Consider the following 15016-nt stretch of genomic DNA (forward strand, 5'->3'; position numbering starts at 1 on the left):
TTTTTTGTTACATGTGTATACTGTCTGGCAGTTTGGTCTTTTATACAGTTGTTTCATCTCATATCCATTTGCACCTGTGTCACATCTTACATAACTTTTTGCTTTTTTGAAAGCCCTCAAACGGAACAAACACCCCCCCCCCCGAAAAACCTCCTAAAACCTACAAACTTTACAATAACACAAAATTGTGTTCATCTTCAAATATTGAAGTTTTTGCTTCCTAATAAGAACATAAGTTCTAACTTGATAGCTACACAGACAGGCTAAAATTAACCAAAAAGAAAGGTTAATCATGCTAAAATGCATATTCAAGCTGTATTGGCTGCCAAGTGTATGTTTTAAAGTTGTTTTCTAGCTCGTATTGGTTACGTTGATGCTAAAATGCATGGTACAGCCTGTGCTACTAGTAAATTCTATTTAATTTTTTTATATCTATATAACAATCCCAGTTGAGAAAACACTTGAATCCTTTCAGTAAACACTTTCTCCAAGCCATTTTTCTTTATCAAATTGTCTTCTAGTGACATGCAAACATACCTCCCACTGAATTACTCAGTTTTTACCACGTTTTGGGGTCCACATGAAGGGGTGTCATGATTCCCGAGTGGCACCCCTTCATTTCCGATTTTTTTTTCCCTTTTGTTTTTCAATTTTTGCTCTGTCGCTGCTGACATCATCACGTGTGCGATGCCATCAGGGCTACCAGCCAGTCGGAATTGAGCTGAAGGACCTCACATCCTGCAGACATAATTTCCGTCTGGCCGCAAATGCGAGCAGGAACTGTATGCAAGAGAAGCTTTATGGAATCAATTTATCAGCATTAAGAACTGAACTGGCTTCTAATGGGTATGCGAGCGGAGCTTTATCAGCATGGAAGAACTATTAAGAACTGAACTGGCTTCTAACGGTTATGCGAGCGGAGCTTTATCAGCTTGGAAGAACTGAACTGGCTTCTATTTGAAGTAAGGTGACTGGCTTAAGGTGTGTGTGTGTGTGTGTGTGTGTGTGTGTGTGTGTGTGTGTGTGTGTGTGTGTGTGTGGGCGGGGGTGTGGGTGTGTGTGCCCCCCTTTCAATATAGCTGGTGGCTAGAGGTACTCAGGCTCAAACCCTGTACCTTCATTACAGGGTAAAAAGAGCCTAAATTCCCTAGCCACCACCACTTGTGAGCTTTGCCTAGGTTTTTTGTGCTAAGAGAGCTATAGTGAGAACTGAATTTGTATTCCCCCAGGTATTTTCTGCTAAGAGTTAAGAGCTATAGTGACAATTGAATTTGTGTTCCCCAGGTTTTTGTGCTAAGAGTTGAGAGCTATAGTGAGAACTAAATTTGTATTCCCCCATTATTGGCTTTATTTGTCCAGGTTTTTTGTGCTTAGAGGTTGAGAGCTCTGGTGAGAAGTGAGAAATGAATTCACTAAATGATAGCCAGTAAGTTTCAGTCTTCCTATTTTTCAGGAAGCTGCTGATTTAGCATAGTGGTATGATGTTCTTCATGTTTCACTACTGCAGTCATTACATTTGGGTAATCTGCTGGCAGGTTGCCCACAGTCGGCCTGAATAACAAAGTCTTGGGTCCTGCGTCGGTTGCTTTCTCCTCTTCCATGATGTCAGGTCGTCAGGGGTATAAAACATGCAACCAACGCCATTTTATTTAGTCTTTCTTGCTGCGCGGTGCCCAAAGCAGAAGGAGTTCACAAGTGCTGGTTGGCCGACTCCTGAAATTTTCGTATTTGAGTTTCAGAACCGAAGTCTTCAAACTAAAGCTAAGTACCCCATTGGGGAAACTTTTTCTTGATCCTTACCGATGTCAGTAAAAGTTAATAATTGCATTACTTGTGGGAAGCAAATACCTCATAAGGATTTTCATTTGTACTGTATTCCTTGCTTAGGCTCTGAGCACAAAGTGCCTTGCTTCTGGGTTTTATGCTAGATTTAACAAACGCACTATTAAGCGTCGGTATATTTTTGCTTCTCAATATTTTGGTTCAAGATTTAATTATCCTGAAATGTCGTCGGTAAGCAATCTGACTACCGGAGTTCATAAAAAACGCAAAGAAAAAGACAGAGACAGACCATCGAGGTCCAAAACCGACGATGAAGCTTCTCCTAAGCCAGTCACTGGTTCACCGGTACTCAGTGAGGCGCTTTCGCAGCCCCTGATACCTGCTACTTTTGAGTCGCAGGCCTCTACTGAGACCCAGTCGGAGTCCGGTATGCCACGAGATTCTCAGAGTATTGAACCCGCAGATGTCTCTCCCTTAGATGGGTCTGGAGCCACTGAGCAGGCACCGGTCTCTGAGGGTGTTTTCAGGCCTCAACATTTTTATATTAAACCAACACCAGCAACAAAAACAAGGTAAAGAACAACTCCTATGTCTAAAAAACCGACGCATGAGCCACGTGCTCAGGCCCCTATGCCTAAAAAACAGATGATCAAAATGGCTGAGGATTTAATTACATTGATCAGGGGTTCCCAACCCCCCCCTGCTAAGAGGCCTAGGCAAGGCACGGATTATGAATCTTCAGATCAGGTTTCCATTTCTTCTGATCAGGAATTTTCTATTTAACCCAATGAGGATTCTGATGCAGAGGAATCCATCCCATCTGCATCTCCTCCTGAGAATTACTCTTTTGGAGAGACTTTGCACACTTTAAGGGAACATTTTCACTGGGAGAGTCAGGACTTCTCTGAATCAAAAAAGAGGCTTAGGGATTTCCTTCTTCTTCCTCAGCATAGGCCTTTGGCAATACCTCCTGTTTTAGACATTGTTGATGTATTCTCGGAATCCAGCATGGCTCCTGATTCCCTGCCTCTGGCTCCTAGTAAGCCAGACAGATATTACAGGGTTCCTGACTCCCACAAATGTCTTTTCAAAAATCTGTCTGCTGATCCTGAAACTATTTCTCAGGGTCCCAAGGGTGTAAAGGCCTCTAAAGCCAAGAATCCTACTCCTTCTGATAAAGATTCCAGGGCACTGGCTAGATGGGGTAAGAAGGTTTATACGTCTGCAAGCTTGGCAATCAGGGCTTTAAACTGCCAGTTTCATATGCTTAAATATCAACAGCATGTTATGGGCTTACTAAAACAGAAAATTATGTTGATTTCTGATTGTGTGGAAAATAAAGAGTTACATGAATTATTGCATTCAGCAGAACAAGTTGGAAAGCATACTTTGCAATGTGGTTTTGATTCCTTGGAGGCCTCTTGTAGGGCCGCCGTTACTGGATTTGTGATTAGAAGGCATGACTGGCTCAAGGAGCAAAATCTGCCTGATCATGTTAAAGCTAAATTGTTGGATTCCCCTTTGCAGCATGATACTCTGGTAATAAAGCAGAATAGGTTTTAAAGAAAATGGAAGACAAAGCTAAATCTATGCAAACTGTAAAAGATTTCTTGCAAGTGCAGCCACCCAGGTTCAGTAGGCACTGGCCTACTAAAAACTGGTCCTTTCCTGTGTCCAACAGAGCCACTCAGGGCAAATCCAGGCACTCAAAAGGCTCCAGATACCAATCACAGGGTTCTTACAGGTCAAAGCAATGGGGTGCCTCCACCTCCAAATCTGGAGGAAACAAAGCACAACCCTACAGTAAGCAGTCTCAATGACTTTCCTCTACCATCACCAAGCACTTATCTTTTGGCAGCCCCCTTGGGGGGAAAACTAGCACTTCATGCTCAAAATTGGCAGTTAATTACCCAGGACAAGTGGGTATTAAACATAGTATCCCAGGGGTACAGATTTCATTTCCATACTTTGCCAATTTCAAACAGATAGCCGGATCTGCCACAAAACCAGTGGGCAGAGGCCCAGAAACAAGTCATGGCCCTCATGGATATGGGGGCTATTCAACCAGTACCAGAAAAAGAAAAAAGACGTTTTTTATTTAAGACTCTTCCTGGTACCCAGAAAAGACAGTTCATGGCGTCCAGTCCTGCACATTCCAAAATTCAAAATGCTAATTTTACAACAGCTACTGCCTGTGCTAGGCAGGAATGCTTGGTTAGTAACTCTAGACTTAAAAGAGGCATACCTGCATATCCCAATAAGGGAATCATGCAGAAGATGCCACCGCTTCAAAGCAGGTTTTTTGCATTACCAATTCTCTGCACTACCCTTTGGCTTATCTACTGCGCCCAGGGTCTTTGCAAAGTGCCTGGCACCAGTAATTGCATTCTGCAGACAAAGAAGCATACAAATGTATCCTTATCTGGACGATTGTCTCATTCAAGCAGAGAACAAGGACACTCTTCTTCAACATCTGGCATTTGTAAAAAGGCTTCTAGGGTACACCATAAATGAAAAGAAATCACAATTGGTACCCTCTCAAATAATTACATTCCTGGGTGCAAGCTTGAATACAACTGCCCAGATGGCTTACCTCACGCCAAACAAACAAAGGAAACTGACAACATACTTCAAACAAATGGCAACAAAAACCCAGTTTATCTGCAAGACAAATTCTGCAGGCTTTGGGGTTCATGGCATCCTGCATCCTACTAATTCCATATGCGAGACTGCATATGAGGAAACTTCAATAGTACCTTAAAAGTTTATGGAGTCAGCATTGTCACAGCCTGGAAACAATGATTCCTCTCATTCCCTGCCTACAACAGGAGTTTCTTTGGTGGACAGAGACATGTCACCAAAACAAGGGGCTGTCATTCACTCTACCCCCTGACACCCAAACCCTAATTACAGATGCATCAGACTATGCTTGGGGGGCCCACCTGGCGGGGAGATGCATTCAGGACAAATGGAGCCCAAACCAAATGCATCTGCATATCAACCAGAAAGAGATGCTAGCTGTTCAGAATGCTCTGACGGCCTTCAAGGACTTACTTCATCCAGGACAACTACTGATAAAGACGGACAACACCACAGTTGGTACATAAACAAGCAGGGGGGGTACACATTCCTACCCCCTTTGCTGACTAGCCATGGCTTTGTGGAACACAGCTTTGACTTACCAAATACATCTTCAAGCTCAATTCCTGCCAGGAAAGCAAAATACTCTGGCAGATGACCTAAGCAGAAATCTTATGGACCCGCACGAATGGAAACTGGATCCACAAATCTTCAGTATGTTAAAACAGAAATGGGGGAGCCCAGACATTAATCTATTTGCCTCTCCCCACAATTATTAGTTGGACAAATTCTGCACAAGAACTCATCACAAAAAAGCATGGAAAGTGGATGGTTTATCCTTCAGCTGGAAAAACATATCAGTCTATGCCTTTCCCCCTCTGCCTCTACTCTCCAAGGTCTTGCTAAAAGTCAGACAGGAAAAACCAAAATGATCCTAATTGCTCCAGGCTGGCATTGCCAGCACTGGTACCCCCTTCTAAGGAATATGTCTCACCTTCCTCCATGGGTCTTGCCTCAAATGCCTCATCTACTGTCTCAGCAGATCTATCAAATTCTGCACACTCAGCTCCAAACTCTGTATCTTGCAGCATAGCTAATCAACTAATTATTCAAACAACACCTCTCAGTAAATCTGTGATGGATGTCATTTTGGAAGCCAGAAGGCCTAGTACTAGAAAATCTTATGCTGATAAATGGAAGAGATTATGTGCTTGGAACCAAGCACAAGGAATAGACGCAGCAAAGCCCAATATTCCTCAGATTTTACAATATTTGACTGAGATGCTTGACAAGGGCCTATCTTTTTCTTCAATAAAAATCCATGCCTCTGCCATCTTGGCTCATTACAATACAGAGCCTCCCCTATTTTCTCATCCACTGCTTAAACAGTATCTTAGAGGGGCCAAAAATTTAAGACCACCAACTCCTGCACGGGACCTCAATTTTGTGCTGGAAAAACTCACCCTGCCTCCATTTGAACCAACAGCTACGGCGGATATAACATTTCTATCTTTGAAAACAACTTTCCTTTTGGCAGTCACTTCAGCAAGAAGGGTTTCAGAACTACAGGCTCTCATGGCAGTGGAGCCTTTTATTATATTTAACCCAGACAGGGTGTCCCTCAGGTCCAATCCTTCTTTTATGCCTAAGGTGGTATCCAGTATGGCTCTTAACCAGACCATTCACCTGCCAACATTTTACCCAAATCCGCAGAACAAGGGGGAGCGGATTCTGCATTCATTGGATGTACACAGACAACTAAGATTCTACTTAAATAGGAGCAAGTCTCTGATCAACTACTGGTAGCATTTGCTGCAGGGTCAGAGGGGAAAGCTATATCAAAGCAGACTATTTCTAAATGGAAAAGCCACTGCATTTGTTTCTACTATTTTTCCACCAGGGCTGCCTCTACTTCAGCAGCTTTTCTCAGAGGGGTCCCAATCAAAGACATTCTAGAAGCTGCTACTTGGAGCTCTGTTCTTACCTTCACAAAGCATTATCATTTGCTTCTCTTCTCCAAATCCAGAGCAGGCTTTGCCACTGCAGACTTACAGGGCCTTATAGCCGCTTCTAATGCTGTTTAGCTCCATCCTCCCATCCATAGCTTTGGGATTCTACCCAAATGTAATGACTGCAACAGTGAAACATGAAGAGCATAGTACAGTTGTGTACACTTACCATAAATGTAGATGTTTGAGTGTATTCACTGTTGCAGTCCGGGTTACCCACCCGCCATCCCCCTTTCTATACCTTTTCTTTCCATCACTATACTCAAAAGCCTTTTATATATATATATATATATATATATATATATATATATATATATATTTTTTTTTTTTTTTTTGCTCCCCATTTGGGGGGCACCTGACATCTGGGGCAAGAAAAACTAAATAAAATGGCGTCGGTTGCATGTTTTATACCGCTGACGACCTGACGTCATGGAAGAGGAGACAGAAACCGACGCAGGACCTAAGACTTTGTTATTCAGGCCGACTGAGGACAACCTGCCAGCAGATTACCCAAATGTAATGACTGCAACAGTGAATACACTCGAACATCTACATTTATGGTAAGTGTACACAACTGTACTTTGCTCTGACTGTAGTGCATAGGGTCCTGGGTTCAAGACTTACTAGTGAAATGCATGGTGGTAACACAATTTATTCTCGCAACTTTACAAAATTATACAAGCAATGTTTAAAATGTGTCCCTGGTTTTTGACCCTTTGCCCCCCCCCCAAAAAAAATGAAATTGAAAATGTGTGAGAAGCTGTGCAAGATGCCTATGGCTTACACCGCTGTCATTGTATTTATAGTGTGGGTGTGAAAGTAGACTTTTATGATGGAAATGTTCTGAATTGGGCAGTTTATTATTGGTTCATGCATTTTGTTTCATTGTTTCATTGCCTAGAGTACAGTCTACTGGAAAAATGTTTAAACAATAAGTTTAAAATGCACTATGTCTAACAATTATACAAGGAATATATTTAATAAAGTCAGGAAGGTGTATCAAAGAAAAGAATACATGTATGTTTCTTGTTTTATGTGCAAGGGGCCAATGATTTGAAAACAGCCCAAAGGTAGTCTTTATCCACCACTGGCCAGATGCATTTTCTTTGGATGTGGTGTGGGTTTCAATGCTGTTTCAATTAATGTAAGTTTCAAGGGCAGACAAGTTTTAATGCCAAATCTATTTTCATTGTGAGACAGTATTGCTTTTACCAGATATCTATTAGTGTTTGTGCATTGTTGTGCTGTAAAAATAAAATCCAAATAATCATTGTAGAAGTAAAGCAGTACCCACACATTAGTGTTTATGGTAAACGGGGCAAAATAGCTAGGTAATGGGACATCCGAGTGGCTGCAGGGGGACTCTGGTGCCATATTTTGGTTGCCTGTTCATCAGTTTGCGTTTGAAAGTTGGTATCCCCCAATTCCATTGGCATGGGTGGGGTTACGTAATTATGTATGCAAATCAGATGTTAATCAGCGTACATATTTGTACCTATTTTTCATAGGCCTTGTCCAGATTTTTGATGTTTCTAGGTTGAGAGGTATGCATGCAAAACAGACACTGAACTGCTAAGGGTACCTTGTTTATCAGAATGAAAGACAGTATTTAATAATCTTTTTTCATTTACATGCTTTGTAATAAACTTGTTACTGGATAATGCCCAGGTTTTTTGCCCAGTCATTTCCCTATACAAGTATGGGAAAAAGCACACTGATTTTTATTTTGTCATACTGTGTTAACCAGACCCTTGTGCTCTCCCCCAATCTCCTCCCCTCCTCATTCTTTTTTCATTGCAGTGTCTACATTTTTCAAAACTGGACAAAGAAAAAGAGAGAAGGGTGAACAAGAAAAAACAAAAGCACCTGTTTATATTAGTATCCCCAATGCATTTAAAAAAGAAAAACTGAGAGAAGTTTACTTCGTCTAACTGGTTTTGTGTTATCTTTAAATCTGTCACACCTGGGAAAACCCCTGATTGTTTTCAGGGAACATTATGTCCTAGCCAGTTTCTCTGTTATATACTTTTTTTCTTTTCCTTCAGCCAGTCACCTTCCCACCTGACTGTTTCGAGTTTCTCTTTACCAGACTGTCTCCATGACAAGCTGCAGAAACGCTACTTAGTATAGATATTTGCAAGGGCTAGAAAAACAACCTTAATAATATTCAGTATTCATTTTTCATTTACTTGCTCTCTGTTTTAAAACAAAGGTCCTCAATCAGTCATTTTCCCATGCAAGAATGAAAAAGAAGTACATCAGTTTAAACTCTGTCATGCCCCCTTAACCAGGCTCCTTTTTTTTTGTAATCAGTACATTACCTATGTTTCTCAAAACTGCACAAAAAGAAAAAGAGAAGAGGGGAGAAAAATAAAAACACCTGTTTACAATCCCCATTACACCCAAAAATAGTAGGCACAGAAAACCATGCAACACAGATACAATACTATTAAGAAATAAGGTGTTTTCTTTACTTACAGTTAGCATTCTCCCCTCTCTTCCCCTCCCCAAGGCATTTTTCCGAACATTAATGACATGAAGTAGGGCATATACTTGAGTCCCCCACTCAGCAAACAAATTTTGAAGAAGTCCAATGTTTCCAGATTTCCTTGTGCTATCATATTTCGCAAATATAATTAATGCTTTGTAATCCCACATTAAGTTACTGATTATATTACTGTTCTCCATCACCCAGATCCTGTCTCTGCTTCATTTCCAATGTACTCTCAATTCTACTGGTTAAATCTCATGCTTCCTTCCTTCTCTCCAACATTTTATCTGTTAATAGTTTTGATTCTGTACTTCCATCTGTTAATGGAAGCTTTTCAGTTATCTTTCTGAGTCCATATGTAAGTAGAAGTGAATAGTTTGTTTTATTAACAGAGTTGTCATCAATTTTAATCCTCTTAGTCCTCGATATTGATGTACTTCGGATAAAAGGTAAACTAAAACTTGAGCATACTATTGTAATTTTAGACTCCTCTATTTCTATTTTAGCAGACTCATTAGAGCAAGAAACAATCTCATTTACTTGAAAACATATACTAGAAGACTCGCTTTTATCTGTCTTTCCTGGTAAAACTCAAGTGAATCAACTGTGCATAGTTCTGATGTCAAAAATATATTTAAGATAGTTGCTAAATTTTATATGCAGCTGTTACTTCCAGGTCAAACATATTTTCCATATTAATGAAAATACAAATATAAGTAGTACCTGCTTTAAGTCTAAGTGCCATTTTGTGGACTGTGGTCAGTTTTTTATGTATTTGTTTACTAAGAAAGTCTGACTGGATAATGTTAACCATTTTAGTGGAGACTCTGGGAGAAAAGCTTCACAAATAAAAGAACAGAAAATATATATACACAGATGAAAACTGACATTATATTACAATATACTGTAAATACATAGATTAGTACAGTCGTTAACACACACATATGACATATAGAATAATACACATATACCATCATTAAAATCAACATAAGTACAGTAACTTGTTGCACTGAAACATGAACCCAACCCAGTTTGGTTTCATCAAGGGCAGGTTGTGCCTACTCAACCTGGTGGACTTCTTTGAGAAAGTCACCAAAGCAGTCGATGAGGGCAAAATGGTTTACACTACCTACATTAGCCTGGCCAAGGCATTTGATACAATGCCCCACTCAAGCATTGTTGACAAACTCAAGAGGTTAGGTATAAACCCTTATGTCACCTGGCGGATAGCCAGCTGGCTCACAGACAAGACTCAGGAAGTTAGAAATGGGGAGTCCACCTCTACAAAGAGTTCTGTCACAAGTAGAGTCCTTGAGGGATCAGTCCTGAGAGCATTCCTTTTTGGCGTATGTGAAGTCGAGGCCAGTGCCAAGGGCCACTGGCTGACTAAATTTGCAGGTAATTGCATATTAGGAGCAGAATCCCCCCCAGACACAAATATTCTCCAGGAAGGGCTGACACAAACAAGTAACTGGTGTCAGAGTCATGGACTAACACTAATTGCCAAGAAATGCATAATAGTATCTTTCAGGAGGTCATCCACCCCTGGTAACTATCATATTGACAACACACCTCTAGGAGTTGACCCAGTAGCCAGGGACTTGGGGACACATACAGACTGTCATCTAGCTTTTGACCATCAAGGTATGTAGGTTCATGGAGGTTATTGTTCCACTGTATTCGGCATTCATCAGACCTATTATTGACTAACAGGACCCCCTTTGGTATGTACCTAACCAGGCACATGCAACAACTGGAAAGTCAACAGAAGTTCCTCGTTAAAAGAACACAGGGCATAAGTAACATGTCAAAGAAAAAGAATAAATGAGCCACTCCACCACACCTATTCAGGTCAAAGAAAGTCCACTTTAATATTCCAATAGAAAACTGAACAAAACAGTAAGCGCTTTCACGGTTTCTGGTACCACGTCATCAGACTGAATAAAAAACATACTGAAAACCGTTTAAAAACATTCCTTAAAATCACAATCATTTAATTAAGAACACATAACATCAATCTAAAATCTATTAAAACACAATAATGCAGTTAATGTTTAAGGGCTGTGCCCTTTAAAAAGGGCTTCAAAGATAATGTTTCATTAATCCCAGGGGAATTATAAGAATTTAATTTTAAAATCCACCTTTGTTCAGCAGTTTCTGTTCTGTTAGTCATGTCACCTCCTCTAATTCCCTCTTGTAACATTTCCAATACCAAAATTTACAATAATGTGCACTGCCGGCTAATTCCACATGTTAGCATTCGTCTCTTTTTTATTAGCAATAGCTCTATAATGTTCTTGTATTCGCTCCATCAATATGCGTTTAGTTTTACCAACATAGTAAGCCTGGCAGATCACGCAGAAAGCAAAATAAACAATATTCTTAGTTCTGCAGTCTGCATAGTGTTTAGCATATATTTCAAAATGTAACGTGGGATGGGTGAACACTAAACAAGAATGTATGCACTTACAGACTGAACAGTTTCTGCATGCATAGGTCCCTTTCCTCTGGGATAACATGCTATTATTCATCAGACCTATTACTGACTAACAGAGCCCCATTTGGTATGTACCTAACCAGGCACATGCAACAGTTGGAAAGTCAACAGAAGTTCCTCGTTAAAAGAACACAGGGCATAAGTAACATGTCCTTTGCAGACCTCCCCAAGACTGTATTCGTGTATTCTGCCTCATACCAGTGTTGAGGGGGGAGATCTGTGCCAGGCATACAAGGCATTGTCAGACCCTACGCTGATCGACCTCCTATATATCCACAAAGCAAACAGCACCAGCATTACCTATTCTAAAGACTTGCATCTTATAAATAGGTGAGACAGGTATGTATCCCTGACACTATTCCTTCTCTGGAACAGGTTCCCCAGCCACGTGAAGCAGATTTCCACACTAACCCAGTTCAAGTGTAACTTGGACTTTTGGATGGGGAACAGGAAGCGCATCTCTGGTTTGGTATCTTTGTCTGCAATGGACACAGACAGCCTGTAAATGGTTCATCTCCCAGTCCACTGTTTGTAAATGTTTCAGCTCCCAAGCCACTGCTTACACTTATCAAGGGTACCAGAACTGGTCAGAAATTTGGGTTGCATGGTTAGGCTTAAAAAGGCCCTTGTTGTAATCAGCCTAGTATGATTATGAGCCTATGTTTCAGCTAAGTATCAAAATTATACTCTGTACTGCCGAAAAAAATTGAAATGGATGCTATAATGTGAATACTATCCCTGTTATACTGAAAATGCATTTAAGTCTCTCTGTGTACACTTGGCTGCTGGCTTGAATGCAAAATGTTGAACTTTAGTAGAATGGAACAGTTATAAAGTTAGAGACAAGAAAACTTTGGTGGTAAGTTGGCATCACTCCATCTTTCATTCACGCGCAGCGACACCCAGATGTACAAAAGATACTTAGAGACATCTCCAGCTCACCGTGCATGCTGCTGCTTGTCATCCGCCACTCACTTCTGACTACAGTACACCAGGACATGGTAATATGATGTCCCTAGAAACTAAGTATGGCTCTAGTAATTGCTCTGGCATGCTACTAAAATAAAGAAAATTAAAGTAAAGCAAAAATAAAGAGCAGATACTAAGGCAACAGCACAGCTATCAGCAAAAATTTCTGCAGTGCTAATATGGATAGACAGTGCTTCACACTTTTCTGATGGAGTAAAGTAAGTAAAACAAGTAAATGTGTGAATATCTGATTGACTTTCATTGATAATACACTACACTGATATGGAGGAGGGGAATTATATGGTAGTACTGGCCATGTAGATCATTAATCACACCTAGTAACAGTGTAATTATATAGTCCCCAAAGTTTTTAATACATAGACCTCAAAGAAATTTCTGACTTGGGGAGCTCAATCCTGAAGTAAGTTGTTGATCTAGCATTAGTTGCAACTCCACATTTCCAATCTGCTCTTTATAGATTACAACTTATTGGCGTCTATGGCTAGACCATTTTTGAGGTTTTAGAATGCTAAGTTTTAACCACTACATTGTTTTTACCAGTTAACTTTACTGGTAGGCAGTCTCACCAGTCACTTAACTTTTTCCTTGTAAGTATCTTAATGGAATCTGTCAGTCAACAGTTATCTTAAATGATACGATTTCCCTGACAAAATTTTATGTTATTATCTCATAATATTTCTGTAATGCTGCAGAATGTAGAAGATGGAAGGGGATAAATAAATCTGTATTTTTCACTCGTGTTCCTTTTTCTTGTTTAGCTTCTAAAGAGTGAAGTAAGACGGTTGGAGAGAAACCAAGAGCGAGAGAAGTCTGTGGCTAATCTGGAATATTTAAAAAATGTTTTGCTCCAGTTCATATTCTTGAAATCCGGCAGTGAGAGAGTGAGACTTCTTCCTGTTATTAATACCATGTTGCAGCTCAGCCCTGAAGAAAAGAACAAGCTAACTACAATTGCTCATGGTAAATGGACTTGATGTTATTTTATAATGCACCTTCCATTAAATGCTTTCTTTTTCAAGGCAGAAATCTGCAGAGTAAACTTTATCAGAACTTAAATGTTAGCTGTCTGACAGAGCCCATACCATTAAGGTCAGTGATGCTTGCTCTAGACAAAGCGTCATCACCAGTGGTTTACCGCAGGGCTCTGTCCTAGGCCCATTCCTCTTTGGTATGGATTTCTCTGGCATGAAAGTTGGTATCAATCGCCTATGGTTAACCAAGTTTGCTGATGATTGGAAACTGGAAGCGATTATTAAATCCCACTTTGATATGCAGATTCCCTAGCAAAGACTAGATCAAAATGATTTCAGAGTTTGGTGTGTTAATAATGGGCCTACCCTCAATGCGAAGAAGTGCAGCATAGTTTCCTTTAGTAAATCTAGCATCTCTACTGCCTACCATGTAGATAACGTCCCACTCATATCTGACACAAGTTTTTAAGGACCTTAGTACCGATGTTATTAACATTGTCCTTTGATCATAATGTCTTTTTCTTCTACCTTACACAATTCTTCTACCTTGCACAATCAGTCTTCATGGTATTTCCAAAAGATCCAAAGAGGTTTATAATCCCACTGCATTTTGTACATAGTGCTCCAACCATTGAATATAATGTCGCCTTTGGGATGTACCTACCTATACTCCTAAACAAGTTGAAAGACTTCAGTATTTTTTTTCCATGTAAAAGATATAAAGTTTTAGTACCCTAATCTGCTCTGGCAGACTATAAGCCTGGTCTTTTTCTCATTGTACAAACTCATGAATGGATCTCTATTTACCCTTCCATACTATGAACAGCCCAACATTCTATGAACTCCTTTACTTAAACAGAACTGTAAATAAAGCAAATTACCCACGCTAATGACCTAAACATTTATAGTATCACATCAGGACCACCAGATGGTGTGACATATACTTAACTCAATATGTTCCCCATTTCTGGAATAAGCTGCCCTTACACATCACAGAGTACTTCCCTAACAACTTTTAAAACCAGTCTGGATGGCTGTTTGTGATCACAAATTTTCACCTGGGATATTTGCAAAAATGTGCCTGCTAGGTAACATTATTCCAGCACTAGCACTGGCTGACATTGCTGAGCTTCTTGATCGTAATTTTACTCAGAACCTGTAAGCCTGTAAAAAATGAAGAGATCTAGTCTAATCTGGGAACAGTAATAATTGGTACTTGGTTAAACTATAATGTGGTTTTACTTTGCACTTTTCCTGCCCATGTATTCAAAATAGTTTACAGAACCTGTAAATAAACTTGCTTAGAATTCCCTGCATGCATATGCTTGAATATTTAATGCTGTAATACAGTACAGAAAGATTTGTTTCTTTAAAAGCAGTTCTTGTTTGCATAACTGAGCTGTATAGTTGTAATGTTGTATGAGTCTTTCTCTGTCCACTGTTTATGTAGACCAAGCTGCAGGTGCGAAAGATGATACTAAACCTAGTACTTCCATAGACACTGGAGGGCCATTCCACCTGTAGAAGTGGTCAGAACTGTGTGCAATTTAAACGTCTAAACCCTCATTGCTATTGCAGAACTGAAACTTCACCCTGCCTTCACCTTTAATGGTGATGGAGTGTTAAACTGTCACGTACAGATACCTATTTATGTGCCTATACATTATCCTCCACGAGATGAAAGTTCTAACATTCT

General features: G+C 40.1%; 1 protein-coding gene across 1 annotated transcript in view; it reads left to right on the forward strand.

Moving 5' to 3' along the window:
• The window catches only part of GCC2 (GRIP and coiled-coil domain containing 2), a 1443709-nt gene that overhangs the window by 1403451 nt on the left and 25242 nt on the right, over window positions 1–15016 (forward strand). The window contains exon 22 of the mRNA XM_044070984.1: window positions 13108–13309. Coding sequence (XP_043926919.1) covers window positions 13108–13309 — 202 coding nt within the window. The remainder of the gene's footprint in view (window positions 1–13107; window positions 13310–15016) is intronic.

This window comes from Protopterus annectens, chromosome 5.part0, assembly GCF_019279795.1.
Source record: "Protopterus annectens isolate FY-2018-M chromosome 5.part0, PAN1.0, whole genome shotgun sequence".
Classification (NCBI taxonomy): domain Eukaryota; kingdom Metazoa; phylum Chordata; order Ceratodontiformes; family Protopteridae; genus Protopterus; species Protopterus annectens.